This window comes from Macrobrachium rosenbergii, chromosome 50 (assembly GCF_040412425.1).
Source record: "Macrobrachium rosenbergii isolate ZJJX-2024 chromosome 50, ASM4041242v1, whole genome shotgun sequence".
Lineage (NCBI taxonomy): Eukaryota > Metazoa > Arthropoda > Malacostraca > Decapoda > Palaemonidae > Macrobrachium > Macrobrachium rosenbergii.
Window position 1 is genome coordinate 37,082,910 of NC_089790.1, and position 16,342 is coordinate 37,099,251.

Below are 16,342 nucleotides of genomic sequence, written 5' to 3' on the forward strand. Positions count from 1 at the left end.
AATTCCTACCCTGTAGGCCTGTGACCCCAGGCAACCTAGCTCATCCATCGAGAGAATCAGCTTGTTATAACCTGCTACTTCACCCTATACTGGGGAAAGAACGGCAAAACAATGGGCAGTTGAGGTGTGTACATTCCCTTATGAAAGTGTGTTTGTACGCAATGAAAAATACAAATTACTTTAAAAATCATTCTTTCTGACAGAAATACAAACCTACAGCTTCATAAATGGAGACTGACTCTTTAGGAGGGAGGGCAATCTGCCCCTGTACCCCATGGAGCAAGCCCACCATGTGGTCAGGGTAACTTGCACCCCTTCAGGGAAGCTTGGCGCCTTATAATTGTTGGGCCACTGCTATGAGGTCCAAACAGAAGGTGACCAGGGATTTGTGCACCAAGTCCATTAGGTAGACGGTAGTGAAGGTGGACTGCTGCTTCCACACAACCACATTCACTACCTGCAGGAGGGAATGATTTTTCCTGTACACCGCCAAAGGACATATCTGTCTGCTATTGTGGGCCTTCAACTGTCCCAAGGTCTCTCCTCCATCCTTCTTGGAGTCGTAGACCCTTCTGATGATCTCCCTCATCCAGAAAATGGTATTCTTTGAGACCTCTCTTCACCTTGCCTGTGCAGATGAAAAGTCTCTTACAACCAGGCCTGAGGGTGGCTGTTCTCTCCAGTACTGTCTTAGAGCTCTTACTGGGAGGGGATCAAGAACTGTTCAAATCTCAGGTCTGGGTTCCGAGTCTTAGCCGCAAACTTTGGGACTAATTCCAAGGGCCTTGTCCCATCTGAGTTAGACTAGGAAGTCTGCTGCCTCTTTTACAGATATCTTGTAAGGATTGTGACCCCTCCTATGGCACCAACAATAGTAATCAGTCCACTTACCCTGATAAACCCCAACAGGAAAAAAGTAAGTATATCTTAGTTTAACCAGACCACTGAGCTGATTAACAGCTCTCCTAGGGCTGGCCCGAAGGATTAGATTTATATTTTACGTGGCTAAGAACCAATTGGTTACCTAGCAACGGGTCCTACAGCTTATTGTGGAATCCGAACCACATTATAGCGAGAAATGAATTTCTATCACCAGAAACAAATTTCTCTTGTTCTTCACTGGCCGCTCGGAGATTCGAACTCGCGACCATCGGAATGGTAGCTGAGAACGGAACCCACTCACCCAGCAAAGAAACCCCAACAGGAGGGTTTGAGGGTATCTGTGATGGCTGCTGCAGTGCTTTGAAAAGCCCTTCTTTCTAAGTAGCTGCTGGATAGCCTCTAACCATGTAGCCGGAGGCCAGCTACACTTCAATGGTACTGTCCTTTGTTCTCCTGCACCAGAAGGTTGGGTATCTGAGGCAGCTCTCTCGGGATGTCTATCAAAGCGCAGCAGGATGGCACACCACTCTGCATAAGGCCATAAGGGTGCCACAAGGGTTATGCAAAGTCCCTGGGAATGGTCAAGCCTGTTCAGGACCCTTTTCAGCTGGCAGAATGGCAGGAAGATGTATACATCTATGTCGCCCCATGGATGTTGGAAAGAGTCCTGCATTGCTGCTCTTTGGTCTGGCACCAGAGAGCAGTAAAGGGGTAACTTGGCATTGAAGGCCATCACTACCAGGTCAGTTGTGGGGCCCTTCCATAGGTCCAGCACTGTTCACTACCTGCTGGCTGAGAGAGCACTTCATCCTGCCAACCTGGTCCTTTCTGCTATGCTGATCTGTAACAATATTCCTTTTCCCTGGAATATACCTGGCCATCAGTTTCAGGTCCTGAGAGGCTGACCATTCCTGCATCCTCACTGCCAGGTCACACAGGACTGGGGTGACTGTCCCTCCATGTTGCTCATCATGACAACCAACTGGCCTGCTGGATGTGTTGAAGTGCTGGAGAGCTAGCCATGCTGCTTTCATCTCCAGGAGGTTGATGTGCTCCTCCTCCCCCCTGGGACCCCACAACCTAGAAACATAATCCTGTTGGGGTGTGCACCCCACCCTTTTCAGGAGGCTTTAGAAAACACCAACATCTCTGGGAGAGGTCTGATGATTGGCACTCCTGATTTCAGGTTGAACAGGTCCCTCCACCACATCACGTCTTCATTTACTCTCTTGGTCACCCCCATGGGCTATGAATGGTCTCTTTTCAGTGCTGACAGGTCTCTTTCATCTGCCACTGGAGAGACCAGATTAAGCTCTGCTCCTCAGAATCAGCTTCTTGAGGGAGACCAGATAGCCCAAGAGGATCTGCCACTTCTTCACCAACTGAAATCTCTTGGAGAGGAAGTTGTGGGAAATCTTCAGCAGGTTGGTTACCCTCTCCTGCAACAGGAATGCTCTTATCACCTGTCTGTTGTCATCCCCAAGCAATTGATATTCTTCTTGGGGTCAACTTAGACAGGTTGACTACTATGAACAGTTTCTGGCACAGGCTCAGGATTATGTGCCTGGCACTCTCTGCCTCCTCCTGAGACTTGGTGAGGATTAATTAGCCAGTCGTTGAGGTACCACTTTAATCGGATGCCCCTGAAGTGTCCCCAGGAGGATGCCAGCTGGAATACACTGGTGAAGACCTGGGGTTCTGTTGCTAGACTGAAGCAGAGAGCCCTATATGGATACTTCACCCTCTTGGCAACGAACTACGTATAAGTATTTCTTGGAGGATGGATGAATGGGGATGCAGAGGAAAGCATCCTACAGGTCCACAGAGACCATGAACTCCCCCTCTCAGATGAACACCAGTGTCAAGTGAGGTGTCTCCATGGAGAAAAGAGTCTGTTGCAGCAACTTGTTGAGTGCTGACAAGTCTATCACTGGACTCCACCCCATGGAGGCTTTCTTCACTTGGAAAAGGTGGTTGTATAATTAAGGGGAATTGTCCGACACAAACTCTACCGCCCCCTTCTTCAGCATCACTTAAGACTTCCTGCAAGGCTCTTCACTTTGGTAAGCCTGGGCAATCAGACGGGAATGGGATGGGGAATGGAGTTAGGAAGGCTTTCCTGGTACAGAAGGGCAGTCTGGATAGATATCTGTCCACTCCTTTTCGCCATTTTCCTGCCACACATCCATTTGCTCACTAGGCACCTTCCCCCCATCATGGCAGCATGAGAGGGAGCTTCTGCTCCACCCAGAGCTTCCCATCTTGCCGGGGGAGTTTCTTCTTCTGTGGGCTGACCAAAAATAACTGGGGTGTAGTCTCCCACAAGGCTGAGGCCAGTCACAAGGCTCTGTTGTCTGTATCTGGGTTATGGAGAGGCATGTCTGCCACTGTTGTTTTGCTGTGTGGGGCTGACCTGCTTAGTAGGGTTTTGGTTGATGGATGGCTTGGGAGGAGGACACCTAAGAGAAGGTGTCCTTGGACTCCTCCAGCCTACCTTCAATGACTGTTTGGACCCTGTCTGGAGGGAAGTAGTACAGTGACTCCTGCAGCAGGCTGTTTCTCAGTGCCAAGCAGCTCTCCTGTGAGATGTTCTGCACTACTGACAGGAAGGCTTCCCGCTGCATGAGGATCATGTTGGACCACAGGTGGCTTACCTGGTGAGCGTTGTGGGGTAACACCTTACCTGAGGGGCCCAGATACATCATTAGGTCTGGCCATCTCTCGAGATTAATACTAAGACACCTTTGATCTCTGGCACTATCAAATCAGATGACTCAGATAGTTCTCACCAGGATGCGTTCTACGTTGTTGACTCCCTGCTGAGTCTCACTGTTCTCTTGTCCAAAGCAGTTGTGGGGGACCTTGTTTCCCAACCTGCAGATCACCAGGTCCTAGGTCCTGGGGATGGTAGTGCCCTTCTCCAGAACGTAGAATTTAGCCTGGCAGGAAATTGGAGGCAGCAACAATTTCTCTGACTTGCTGAGGCCAGGGAGTTCTCCAGTCCCAACATCAGGTTATAAGCTCAGCAGTGAGCCCTGCACCAACAGAAAGCCAGGTGAAACAACTGTTTCATCTCCAGCACCCTCTCCTCCATCTGTCCAAAACAAGAGTGCCATTTGGGGTTGTCATGGACAGAGGCTACCGGGTCAGCAAAACCCAGACGTCTCCTGATGTAGGTGGCCAAGTCAATGAAGTCTGTTCTTCTCTACAGAATTTCCAAGTGTGCTAAGCTGTCCTGGCCCTCTGGTTCAAGCATCTCTCTCCCTCTGCCTCCTGAAGTCTGTCCTCCAGGTTGGTTGAAGTGGAAGTCCCCCAGCTGGAGGAAGACACCTGTCTGTATGTGTCAGTCTCTGTCCTACTATCAGCATGATTCCATCTTTGACCCTCCAGGTGGAATTCTGGCACCACTGGACGAGGAGAGCCCTTTATGCTGGCCTTGGCAGAACTGGAGGGAGAGTCTAGGTGTTCCAGTCAGTGGGTAGAGGGGTGGGGTAAAGGTCTTTTGGGATGATTCTCTGAAGCATCAGTCCCACCTCACCATACAGGCACTAAAGCATGTCCCCCAATCTGCAGCTGGAGTGGAAGCATTTGCACCCGCTATTGTTGCCTCACAGAGCACCTGTCTCCTGCTTCATTTGATTGTTCTGCTCCTCTTGGACAATGACCTCTCTCTAGGTCACTGGTCAACGTCAAGGCAGGAAATGGAGGAGATGAAGAAACTGTAGAGACTACTGAAGGTGACCTGTCTCAGATGTCACTGCCGGCTGCCCCTGTTCCAGATGATGATCCTTGGAGGGGAGAGAGGAGGATGTCACTGACTCCGACCAAGAATGTTTCTTGCCAGAAAAGAAATCTTTGCACTCCACACCACTCAACACTGCAGCAAGAGAATTCCCACATCTGACAGTCCCAAATTCCAGTTGCTGAAGATAAAGATGGGAAGATGACCGTCACAAATCTCTGAATCTGACTGAATGTTCCTATTTTACCAGGTACTGAAGGAGTTGCTGGAGGAGGCAGCCTGAGGGAAGCTGGAATTGCCAGAGGGTCAGGGGAAGGGGTCACAATAGCTTTCCTAGAGGGCATATTCCCCTTCCTTCATCCCCTCTCATCATACAAGGCCCATTGTGATTCCTGCCATCCTTCACAATCAACGCACTCTTTGCTCTACGAGATGCAAACAGAATGCGGATCAACTGCCAAAACAGATATGAACTTGCTATATAGCTTATCTCTGCCTGTGCAACACCAAAATCGGGTTTATTCTCTTCCATGGTAGCCATACTAACACAAAAGAGCGCACACTAAACAACAATCACTGTTAACTCTGTTCAGAATACTCATGCATGACGTTGCGCTTTGTGCTTGGCTCATCATTTGTTTATGTTTAAGTTGTGATGGAGGACTGAGCGTGGGGTTACAGACGTAGGCACTTGGTGGATCAGATCTCCGAGATAAATAGTCACAGTTTTAAAGTCTGTGTTTGATTTCTCCTGCCACACTGGTCTACACAATCAACAAATGGTAGCAGAGCATGGTTGTGGCAGGAAGGAAGAGTAACAAGTAATTTAGAAGGAAAGACGACGTAGCCGTGGGTAGTGTCAGCGAATGTGGCAGGCGGCTGGTGGTGCCAGTTTTCAGCGCTGATAAAGGTTATGACCGCTGGAAACAAGAGCCAAAAGCATGGCAGCTTGTTGCAAGTATTGAGAAAAATAAAACAGCTGTTGTTCCCAGAAGGAAGCGAGGTGAGGAGCAAGATTTTCAAGCAAGTGAAAATTGAAGAGTTCACAGCCGAAGATGGAATGAAAATTTTCCTTCAACACTTGGACAATTGGTACAAGAAGGATGAGATGTCAGTAGCGTATGAGGCATGGACAAGGTTTGACAACTACAAAAAGGAAAAGGAACATACAATGGAGAAGTACATTTTAGAATTTGTAAAGATAAGTGCAGCTTTGGAGAGGTACACAGTGAGTACACCAAAAAGGTTAAAGACAAACTAATAGTGTTGACAGCTGTGTCCTTTAGTGAAACAGATAAAATGTCTGATTCCATACACCAGGCGCTTAGGAAATTTTTTGGGGAGTCAAGAAGTGTTGTCATTGGGTGCAGTATCAAGCAGGAGTGAGAGTGAGACCCCTGCTGTGGTGATAAAAAACTGAACCAGTATTTAGCACAGCGGTGGTAAATGTCATTACACGTGGAAGAGGACATGGAAGGTTTAGAGGTAGAGGAAGACAGAGAAACTCGGCTGATATATATGGTAGTTCGAAAATGTTATGTGTGTGTGTGGATCAGAGTACTATCTGTTTCCAGCATGTCCGAAAAAATGTGTATGTAGGTAGTGTAAGGGAGGAAGTTATATTCTATTATTGAAAACCCTAAAATGACGTCAGAGCTGATGACAGAATCTACTAATCATGCTATCCTGGACACAGCCTGCAGTTCTAAAATGTGTGGTAGTGACTGGTTAAAAGTATACACAGTCTTTGTCAGATGAGGAAAAAATTAGAATAGAAGAGGAAGAAAGTGAAACATATAAGTTTGGTGATGGTAATGTGTATACATCAATGATGAACGTATAATTTCCATTGAACATTATGGGTGACAGAGCAAGTGTGATAGTAGATGTGGTGAATTACTCTATCCCCCTTTTATTCAGCAAAAAATCAATGAAGAGAGAACAAATGAAATTGGACTTAGAAAATGATATTGCAGATATTCATGGAAAAAGTTGAAATTGAGGTGCACTTCTTTAGGACACTACTGCCTTCCACTAAGGGATGAGATAGAAGCCTGGAAGAAAACAGAAGAAACAATGATGACCTTGGGAGATAAAGAAAAGGAAAAGATAACAAAACTGCACTAACAACTTGGTCATCCCACATCTAAGAGACTGATTCATCCGTTGAAGGATGCTGGTGTTAAGGACAAAATGTGCTACATGCATGCTGAAGAAGTGTCAGATAGCTGTGAGATATGCATGAAATATAAGAAAACACCATCAAGGCCAATTGTTAGTGTGAATATGGCAAAGGAGTTCAATAAGTAGTGGCATTAGGCCTAAAGGAGTACAAAAAAGGGGATATATATTTTCTGCATATGGTGGATATGGCAACAAGGTTCTCAAAGGCAACAAGGTTCTCAAAATTTTGAAAGAAAAAAGTAAAGAACCCAAGGAGATAACAGAGAAAATTATGGAAACATGGTTGGGAACTGGTCTGGGATCCCCTGTGAAATTCTTGCCAGATGACAGTGGGGAGTTTGCCAACAACACACTTCTGGAAATGTGTGAGAACATGAATATTCAAGTGATGCATACAGCAGCATATTCTCCCTTTAGTAATGGCCTGTGTGAGCGTAATCATGCAGTTATACATGAAATGGTGACAAAAATGACAGAGCAACCAGAACTATCTTTAAAAATGGCTTTGGCATGGGCAATCGATGCTAAAAATTGTCTCCAGATGGTAAGGGGTTTTAGCCCATATCAACTTGTGTATGGGCAGAATCCTAACCTACCATGTAACATGAATGATGAACTTCCTGCACTGGAGGGTGCATCATCTACTGACATGATTGCCAAACATCTCAATGATAGCCACTGTGCAAGAAAAGTCTTCATTGCTGCTGAAACTTTTGACAAAATACAACAGGTACTAGGACAAAGCCCTTAAAATGGAGATCAAGTCTATTTTAAGAGGGAAGAGCAAAAGGAATGGAAAGGACCAGGTTCAGTCATAGTCAAGATGGCAAAACAGTGATTTTGAAATATGGTTCAAACACTGTAAGAGCACATGAAACATACATTCAGGAGGTACCATACAGTTTTAACAGAAACACTCAAGAAGGAAGAAATGAACTGCTTGATATGTTGAGGCACCAAAGAGAAAAGGATGAAATGGACAAAAGCAAGAAGAAAGAGATAGAAGAAGTTATAAATCCTGTGGAAAATGAAAAAATGAGGAGGAAGAAAAAGAGAACCCAACCATAGTTGAGGACACTCCATCTGAAGACAATTTAACAATCAAGGATATTTCAAAGACTGGACAGAGACGAAGATTTCTGCCAAAAGTGTCTCATGGATGGCAGAAAGTAACTGTTCACAGCCATGCTGGAAAATCTACAAGAAAACATAGTAGTTGGAGGAATACTGAACATAAGATGGACATATAACAGCCATTGACTGGCACAGAGATGTAGAAAAATGGGAACCAGTTTTATGAGATGGAGTGCAGGAACCCAGAGAAATAGTAATGGATTGTGAAAACACAAAGTCAGGAACTTGATAAAGCAAAACAAGAACTACAAACCTGGAAGAATTTTGGTGTATATGAGGAAATTCCTAACTTGGATCAAAAGGCATTGTCAGTTCACTAGGTGGTAAAGAAAAGGAAAAATGTGATACGAAAAATAAAATTGAAGCATAGCTAGTTGCCAGAGGTACTGGGGAAAAAGAAGAAATCCAGTCAGATTCTCCCACTGTTAATTAGGAAGTGTTGAAGTCCTTGGTTGGTATACTGTCTTCCAAAAGGTGGGCAGTGAATTCAATTGACACTAAGGCTGCATCTCTATAGAGTGAACAGTTTGAGTGTGATGTTTATCTTATTCCACCTGTTGAAGCTGGTTGTGATGATAATGTACTTTGGAAATTTAAAAAAATTTGTATATGGTCTTAATGGTGCTGCTAGAAAATGGTATCCCACAATGAAGAATTTCCCGTTGAAGACGGGATGTAATCTGATGAAAACTACTGATATTGTGAAGGACAATTATGTGGTTTGTTTTTTATGCATTTAGATGATTTCTTGTCAGGAGGAACAAAGAAACATGACTATTTTTTTTTATTAATTTAAATTTTTTCTAACACAAACTTAATGTCTTTACATATGGATAACTTACAGTGAAGCTGGAAAGTCGGGGCTGTTAAACTTTTGCACAACGGTTTGGTAACAGTTACCTATGGTAGGGGCGGAATTACTGCCCACCCTACCAGTAGGCATTCAAACTCTTCAGTTTACCTTTTGGCTCAAGTAAATGAATGAGTGGTGGTAAAAGGTGGGCCTCCTATGTAAAGACCTCAGGTTTGTATGTTAGGAAAAATACAAATTAATTAAAAATTTATTTGTTCCTACACAAATACATTCCCTGAACTGACTGGTAGCTCAGCTCACCTGGTATTCTCTTCTTGGCCATGAAAGAGCAAAGGAAGGATACCATACCTCTGATCTGTTGAACATGTATGATGTTCAACTGCCAGACTTCTGGGCACTTCGAATCAAAGGAAAGTATGAAAACCCTTGATTCAAAAGGTATGGATGAACCCACAATGTTGAAGACTATGTAGCTAAAAATAACCAACTGGCTTGCCCATCATCAGTCCTCCTCTCTCCTCACTAGACAGAAGGTAGGAAATGCATCTATTAATCTAAAGAAAACTGGATTATAGATTGGGTACTCAAGTCACGCAGATCATCTGCATGCTCACCAGTCGAGCTCATGACGGCTTGTTCACTCTTCCTCTGTCGACTGGAAGAGGACGGAAAACAGGAGGAAGGTAGGGAGCCAGTCCCGCACACTTCTCCCTGTAGTCGCAAACCTCAAGTGAGGTACAACCTGTCCTTAAGAACTGGGTAAACTACATGACTTATTGAGCATCCACCAAGGATCCAAGGAAAAGGAGTCCAAGGACCCATGGACAATAACCTAAGGTAAAAGTATAAGAATGTGAACTGCACAATTACATTCTATCCTAGTACCAGATTGACAGGTTCTTCCTGAATGCCATAGACCAATGGATGACTGTGGCCCCTAGACATGTTGCCTCAAATGTACTAATGACCACCAGGAAATGGCAGGGTACGTTCGGAAGGTCATTCCCCTAGGCAGAGAAATGATCCCTTTGCCTATGGTCAACACTTCAAGGTAAGAGGATATGAATGTGAATTTCACAAATACATTCTATCCCAGTACTCGAACTACATGTCCTTTCTGAATGTGACAGACATATGGATGACTTTGCCCTCTAGAAATCTTACCCGAAACATGCTCATGTCCAGTAGGAAGTTACACGGTACGCTTGGTTGATCAGTTCTTTAGCTAGAGAAAGGACATCCTTGCTATTGTTTCTCGGGCAGCTCGAAGCTAATAAACTAGTCGTTAGTTTTGGGTTGCAAGACTAGATTATGGGGGTAACACAGAGGTCATATTGTCTTTGGTGCCACAGGACCATCGAAGGAAAATTATCAATCTAAATGATCACCTTCGAATATGCAGAATAAGCAGATCAGAGCAGAGCCAACAGGAAATCGAGAGAAGAAAGAGTATGAATAAGCAGATCAGAGCAGAGCCAACAGGAAATCGAGAGAAGAAAGAGTATGATTAATCTTCTTTTGAGGTTGAGCGAGAACAAGAAGTCAAGATCAACTGTCCTATCCTTTGACTCTATCGAAAAAGTGCCATCTCACTTCTGATTCCTTGTTGGCCATTGTACCGAAAGTACTTCTGGGTCTGTCAGGGTACTACCACTGTCGCAGACCTGACCTGTAAGGACACTAGGACCTTTGGGGAGCATGTTGGTATCAAGGTGTCATTATCATCCTGAGGATTGTGAGCAGCAATTACTGTCTACAACTCCCACTCTAGTTGCTAAATATATCTGTTCAACAAGAAACTAAGGTATCTATCAATACGAGTCTAATATCATTCCTTTCCCCTTTAGCTGGAGAGAGGAAGGGTATGCCACTGAAAGATATATTTGTGTACAAAACAAAATGTTATATCAGTTGGAATACTTCAGTCATGTGTATTCCATAGGTTCAACATTTGGTAGGTCTTATCTTCTTACCTATCTCGCTAGAGAAGAAGGCAACTAGAAAAGAGAGAGATCAGTGTCTTGATCAATTCCAGTCCTTATCAGTAAGATCTCATCGATACTGGAAGTGAAAGTGGTTTAGCATAGCTAAGAACCATCGTTCAAAATTCCATGAACATAAAAGTTCTTCTTGTATACACATTATTGGTATTAAAACCAATCTGGTAGTAGAAACTGTTAAGGGAAAGTAGGCATGCTCAATCACTTCGTGTTGCCAAAGAAGTGAAACTCCTGGACCCGTGCATGAGCATAGACTCCAGTGACGGTACTTGTCTGACATATATCCCTCATCCTGGAACATGTCTGATTGGCGTCTGTGTTGAGAATGCTACTGCAACCCCATTCATCAGCGCTGTATACAGGGAAGGTGATATAACCCCAAGGGAAGTCCTATGTAGATACGTGCTAAGTACTCTGCTGTCAACTTGTGCTGTCAATGGACTTCGCAGTGCACTGTCAATGGACAGAGGAGATGTCCTAGTCCTGTCAATGGAATGTGCATTTTCAACAGAGGAGATGTCCTATGAGGAAATCCCCTATGATGACGTAAGTTCAGTAAGCTACTCAAAAGAGGAGTTGCCCTATGATAATTAGACACAGCCCCCTTTTATCTTGACTAATGAACACCATGGTGCCATTCCTCAGCCCCATTACGTAAAGCTTGCAGACTGATCTTAATGCTTGTAGGCACAAGAAGAACTAAGATATATAGAAGGGTAGGGCTAAGATGGGAACTGTATCCAACCTAACCTAACCCAATCCTAGACTCTGGAAGAACGGGAAAATCATGTCCTTGTAGAAGTCATGAACCCGAAAAACATGCTCCGAGATATTGAAGAGCAGCTTTGATAAAAATAGGTTTGAACTAGGTAGGCTAGGCTAAGAATCCCACCATTATGAGCTACACAATTTGCTGAGCAGCCACCACCGGACCCCAGGAAAAAGCCTCCAAGGACCTGTGGGTAAAGTCCTTCAGGTAGAAGGAAGTGAAAGTGGTCTGATGTAGCCAAGAACCAGAATAAACAGACAAGTTCTTCTTAAATGCCACAGAGGAACTTATTCCTCAGATGTCATGTAGGCTAGGCTAAGGACTCAACTACTTTGGCTACGCTAAGTAAGCCACCAAACCTGATCCCACAAACTTTGTGAGGAACAGGCAATATTTCCTCATCTGTCCTTAGCCAAGAAAATCTAGAAGTGTTCTCGAATCCTTTCTTGAGCTTAGAAGAGCTTCAACAGTAGTAGGAGCAACCACAGGTGGGGATTTAATCTTCAGAATTGTTATATGAATATTATTGAACTCATAAATGAGATTAATAACCACTTCATAAAAAGAAAATCTTAATCTTCAAATCCTTCATTTCCTATGGTGATGGTAAACCCCATAAGGAAAAGACAGAGAGAGAGGAACACAAGACCTCTTCTCATACAAAGGGGTTCCATCATTCCCTGCTCTTGGCGAGTCATGTCCCCGGTATCGTGAAGAGTTGTCCACGGACGTGTTAAGAGTCACATAATCAGATGGACCTGATAAAGTCATGACCGCGGACGAGGGCAAATGGATGTGCATCAGCCCTCGAGTTGAAGAGGCACATATGCAGATGTGGGAAGTCGACTATCACAGAAGAGTGAGAAAATGAACCTCGCAAAAAGTGAAGTTCCTTCTGAGTACCTGATGGACACAAGCAAGAGAACGACAGGCGGGACGGAACTGCCACAGTAGCAGGAACGCGTGGAAAAGCCAGACCTAGTACTTGTACAGGCCAGTCAAGACCGTGTACAAGACATCAGGGTCACAGTCACATACGTAAACATGATTTCCATTGAAACACGAACATGTATAGAAGTCTCGACCACATACATATCCAGGGTATTCCAGACCTCAGACTTGACCAGTAGGATTGCAGTCAGGTATGTAATCTGGAGAATAAAACATTTCCACACCCTTCTGTATGAAGAACTCATACAGACATATGTTCCTTTGTCCCTGATATCACGTCTGAGGCAGAGTGATGAGGACTCTCTAGAAAAAAACAACAGGAGTCTTGCAGAAGATCAAGGGGAGAAGTTCTGAAAGGATGGTGCCTAACGCCACGGATGTCCAAACATCGAGTTGACAACAGGCCCAGGGTGGAAACAAGTCCAAGGATGTACAGAAGCCCTCACGTACATCAAAGGGAAGTGCATCAATTCTTTGGCTGGACATCCTTGAACACAGGAAGATAAACATCGAACCAGGTTGTTTGTGGATATCTGGAACTATGATGACTAGGTCACGAACGTGCAAGTGTCGAGGCGACAAAGCCTGTGCTGGAAACTCGTCCCCAAACGTCCAGAATCTTTTACGTCCAACGAAGGAAAGTGCATCAACTCTCTGGCTGGTATGTCTGCTAGAATCTCCATGGCTGCTTCTATCTTGAACCACCTGGTGAGAGTTGTCGGCTCGGAGTTCCGGAGAAAACCGAGTTCCTGCTCGAGAATAACCCTCGGCCAAAGCCGAACTTTCGAGACAAGCATTTGCCGAGTCTTGGATTTCCGAAGAAACCAAAGAACCCGAAAGGAGCTACCAAGTCATGTACAGTACGAACATTGTTTGTTCTCTCTACCCAAATGTCCGCAGAAACACGGGCAGAGAAGATACTCGTTCGGGGAATATTCCCGGAACTAGTATCAGTGACACTGGCTACCTCTTCAACTTGCCATATCTGAGGAAAGCCGTGCACCTGGTGCTCGAGTTGCACGGTCTCAGAGAGACACCAACATCCGTAGATGAGGGAGAGCACTGAAAGAAGGTGAAGAAAATGATGGCAAAAGAATTCCCTTCTTCAACTTCTACTGCAACCAGAGGGCCTCACCATAATACACGCACATGTGACGAAACACCGAAGAGTTCCTAAGTTAAATTAAGTATACCTTAGTTTTACCAGACCACTGAGCTGGTTCCTAAAAACCCCCAATGTCTGCGATGGTGGAAAACGGGTTGCAATTCTCTAGAAAGACCGAGCCAATCGATCTAAACTATGTCAGAGGAATTGGCTGATGATGTGATAAGAACTAGTGGATAAAAGGGTAACCAAAGTGATGGGCCTCAGATGACGAAACATCGGAAGGGAGACAAGAAGCCACAGAAGCAGACAAAGGCTACATTGGAGAAGCAGTCCCTCTAAGATTGGTACCCCTGAATGACGACGTAAACTGCTCATCTGAGCCTGGAAAAGAAGAACAAAATGGAGTTGCCCCCACCGACCCATGCGGGGAACAACCCCTAGAAGCCACCATGCAGATGGGGCTCCTAGGCTCTGAAAGGAACACACTGCCATCAGATCTGGCTTAAATCCAAACTTCCACCACAGAAATAATGAGTTGGGAGAAGTTCACCAATACGTGAAGTAGCAACACTGGGAGAGCGAAGAGAATGTAGAGGGGCTCCCAGGATCTGAGCAGAACACACAACCATCTGAGCAGCAGGGCTGACAACTGTTGCGCAAGACAGTGAAGTCCAGAAGTCCAGAAAAGAAACAAATATGTTTTCCCCCTCAGGAAGGGAGTGAGCTGATGACTCACAATGCTCTCCCCCCCAACAAAATACTGGAGAGAGACACGATGGTAAATTCTGACTGGTCCTAAGCATGTAGTCAGGACCAATGCAATTGTAGAACTTGCGCCACTAACATTCGGGTTGAGGGAGTGGAGGAAAACTTGCTATGTTAAGTAAGATGAATCCTCACACGAAACCCTCAGCTGCAACACGAACCCATAACGTCTCGATCTACACAACATTTGAAAGACTAAAACATTATCACATTCTCAGAACTGTGTAGTTTGGATCAAAATATCATAAATCTAAAAAAGAAAATAATCAAACACACACCTAGAAGGTGTTTGAGAAACAACAACAATATAAATGGAGAAAAACTCCACACCTAAGCCTACTACGCAGTATGAGTAGGTAAATATATCATGTCTTAAAATATCAAAATAAACAAAGTTTCCATATACCCAAATCAATATTTCAAATTACAAATGTAAAATATACAACAGGAAAAAGGCCAAACAGGAGGACAGAGAAGAAAAGCCCATCTTGTCGAGAGTGCGGCCAAAAATAAACTGAAGAGACTGAATGCATATTGGTTGGGGGGGCAACTGGTAACTGTTGCCAAATTCGCCTTGCAAAAGTTTAATTGCCGGACTTTCCAGCTTCGCCGAAAGTTATCCATATGTAAAGACAGAGGGTTTGTATTCATGTACAAACAATTGAAAGTGCAGTCATTGCCCAAATCAGAAATCATTTTCAGGTTAGGGACCAAAGTAATGCTATATTCACACACATTGTCCTGGATATTGTACAAGTAACAGGAGAGATAACAAAGCCCTGGGAAATAACACATCGCATGCAAACAGAAAAATCTTGGCAATTAAAACGGGAGAACATGCAGTGAGCAACTGGGTGCTAACATGGCTGAGAACACAGTGGATGAGCTAGGCTGTCATAGACTGCATGGGGGCACAGACCTATGTAATAAGATTTTGATTTTATTGTTAGTCAGTGATAGCTAAAGCTCACCTTGAGTGAGACACTTTATATATGAGCGGAGGTTTGTATTCATGTCAGAACAAGCAAAGAACATAAGGACCAGAACCTGGGGCCTGGTGGTGTTTAAGGCCTTTGATGGGCTCACCTTCAAAGTAGTTATCATTTACATGAAATCAGAAGGGGGGAAAGTGAGAGTACTGTATAAGTGAAGCAAGGATAAAGATAGACCCAAAACTAGCAAAAGGGTACATTATTCTTGTCTATTCCAAGATGATGCCTCCCTTTATGGTCACTGACCAAACAGATAACCATACCTTTCCATCACCTGAAAATTACCTAATTACTGTACACTGATACAATATACTGTACAGAAAAAAAAATTGTGAACTGCTGCTTTGCTTCATTTCTTACATTATCTAAATGAAATCACTCCTAAGGCTGTCAAGTTACACACCCTTGCCCCATTTCTTTACTCTTCATTTATTTTTATTCCTCTATCTAACCCTTCATAACTGTAACTTAGCTTCTCACATTTCTACCTCTGTTCTTACAGCTTTGATGGCCAGCTTTTGAACAGGAACACATGGTCACCCTGGACTTTTCCAGAAAGAGCAAAACAAGGCTGTCTACTATTATTTGAAAGGCATCCCCAGGCCATATATTTTAATAGCACCCAGTGCCCCTATAATTGCTTCCTGCCCTCCCACTTTGGCTTAGATTAAAAGCTGAGTCCATGGGTTCTCGAAGGTCGCCTAGTCTTAAGATTAATATCTTAGACCGGAAATTACGACTCAATATAATTTCCGAGTTTGGTATGAAACAATATCCTTTGCACAAGATTCAATCAAACTTTTCCTCACCTTCTGTTTAAGATATGCCTCCCTATCTTCCACACTCATTGTGGCTAAGATGCGTTTTTCCATTACCTTTTCCCGACGTTTCATTAGCTCCTCTTGCAGTTCTTGATCAGGAATTGCCTGTTCAGGATGACACCAGATTATGCAGTAAAACACCAACTACTGAATACACTGTAAAACAAAATGCCAACAAAA

The 16,342-nt window shown here is 44.2% G+C and overlaps 1 protein-coding gene across 4 annotated transcripts in view; it reads right to left on the reverse strand.

The window, feature by feature from the left end:
- LOC136832839 (tyrosine-protein kinase BAZ1B-like) overlaps window positions 1–16,342 on the reverse strand; it is a 193,388-nt gene that overhangs the window by 153,416 nt on the left and 23,630 nt on the right. For 2 of the 4 annotated variants that reach the window (XM_067094492.1, XM_067094494.1), the window contains exon 7: window positions 16,217–16,267. In XM_067094492.1, the coding sequence (XP_066950593.1) occupies window positions 16,217–16,267 (51 nt within the window). Of the gene's footprint in view, window positions 1–16,150; window positions 16,268–16,342 lie in introns of all 4 variants that reach the window. The other 2 variants (XM_067094491.1, XM_067094493.1) reach the window with 1 other exon arrangement.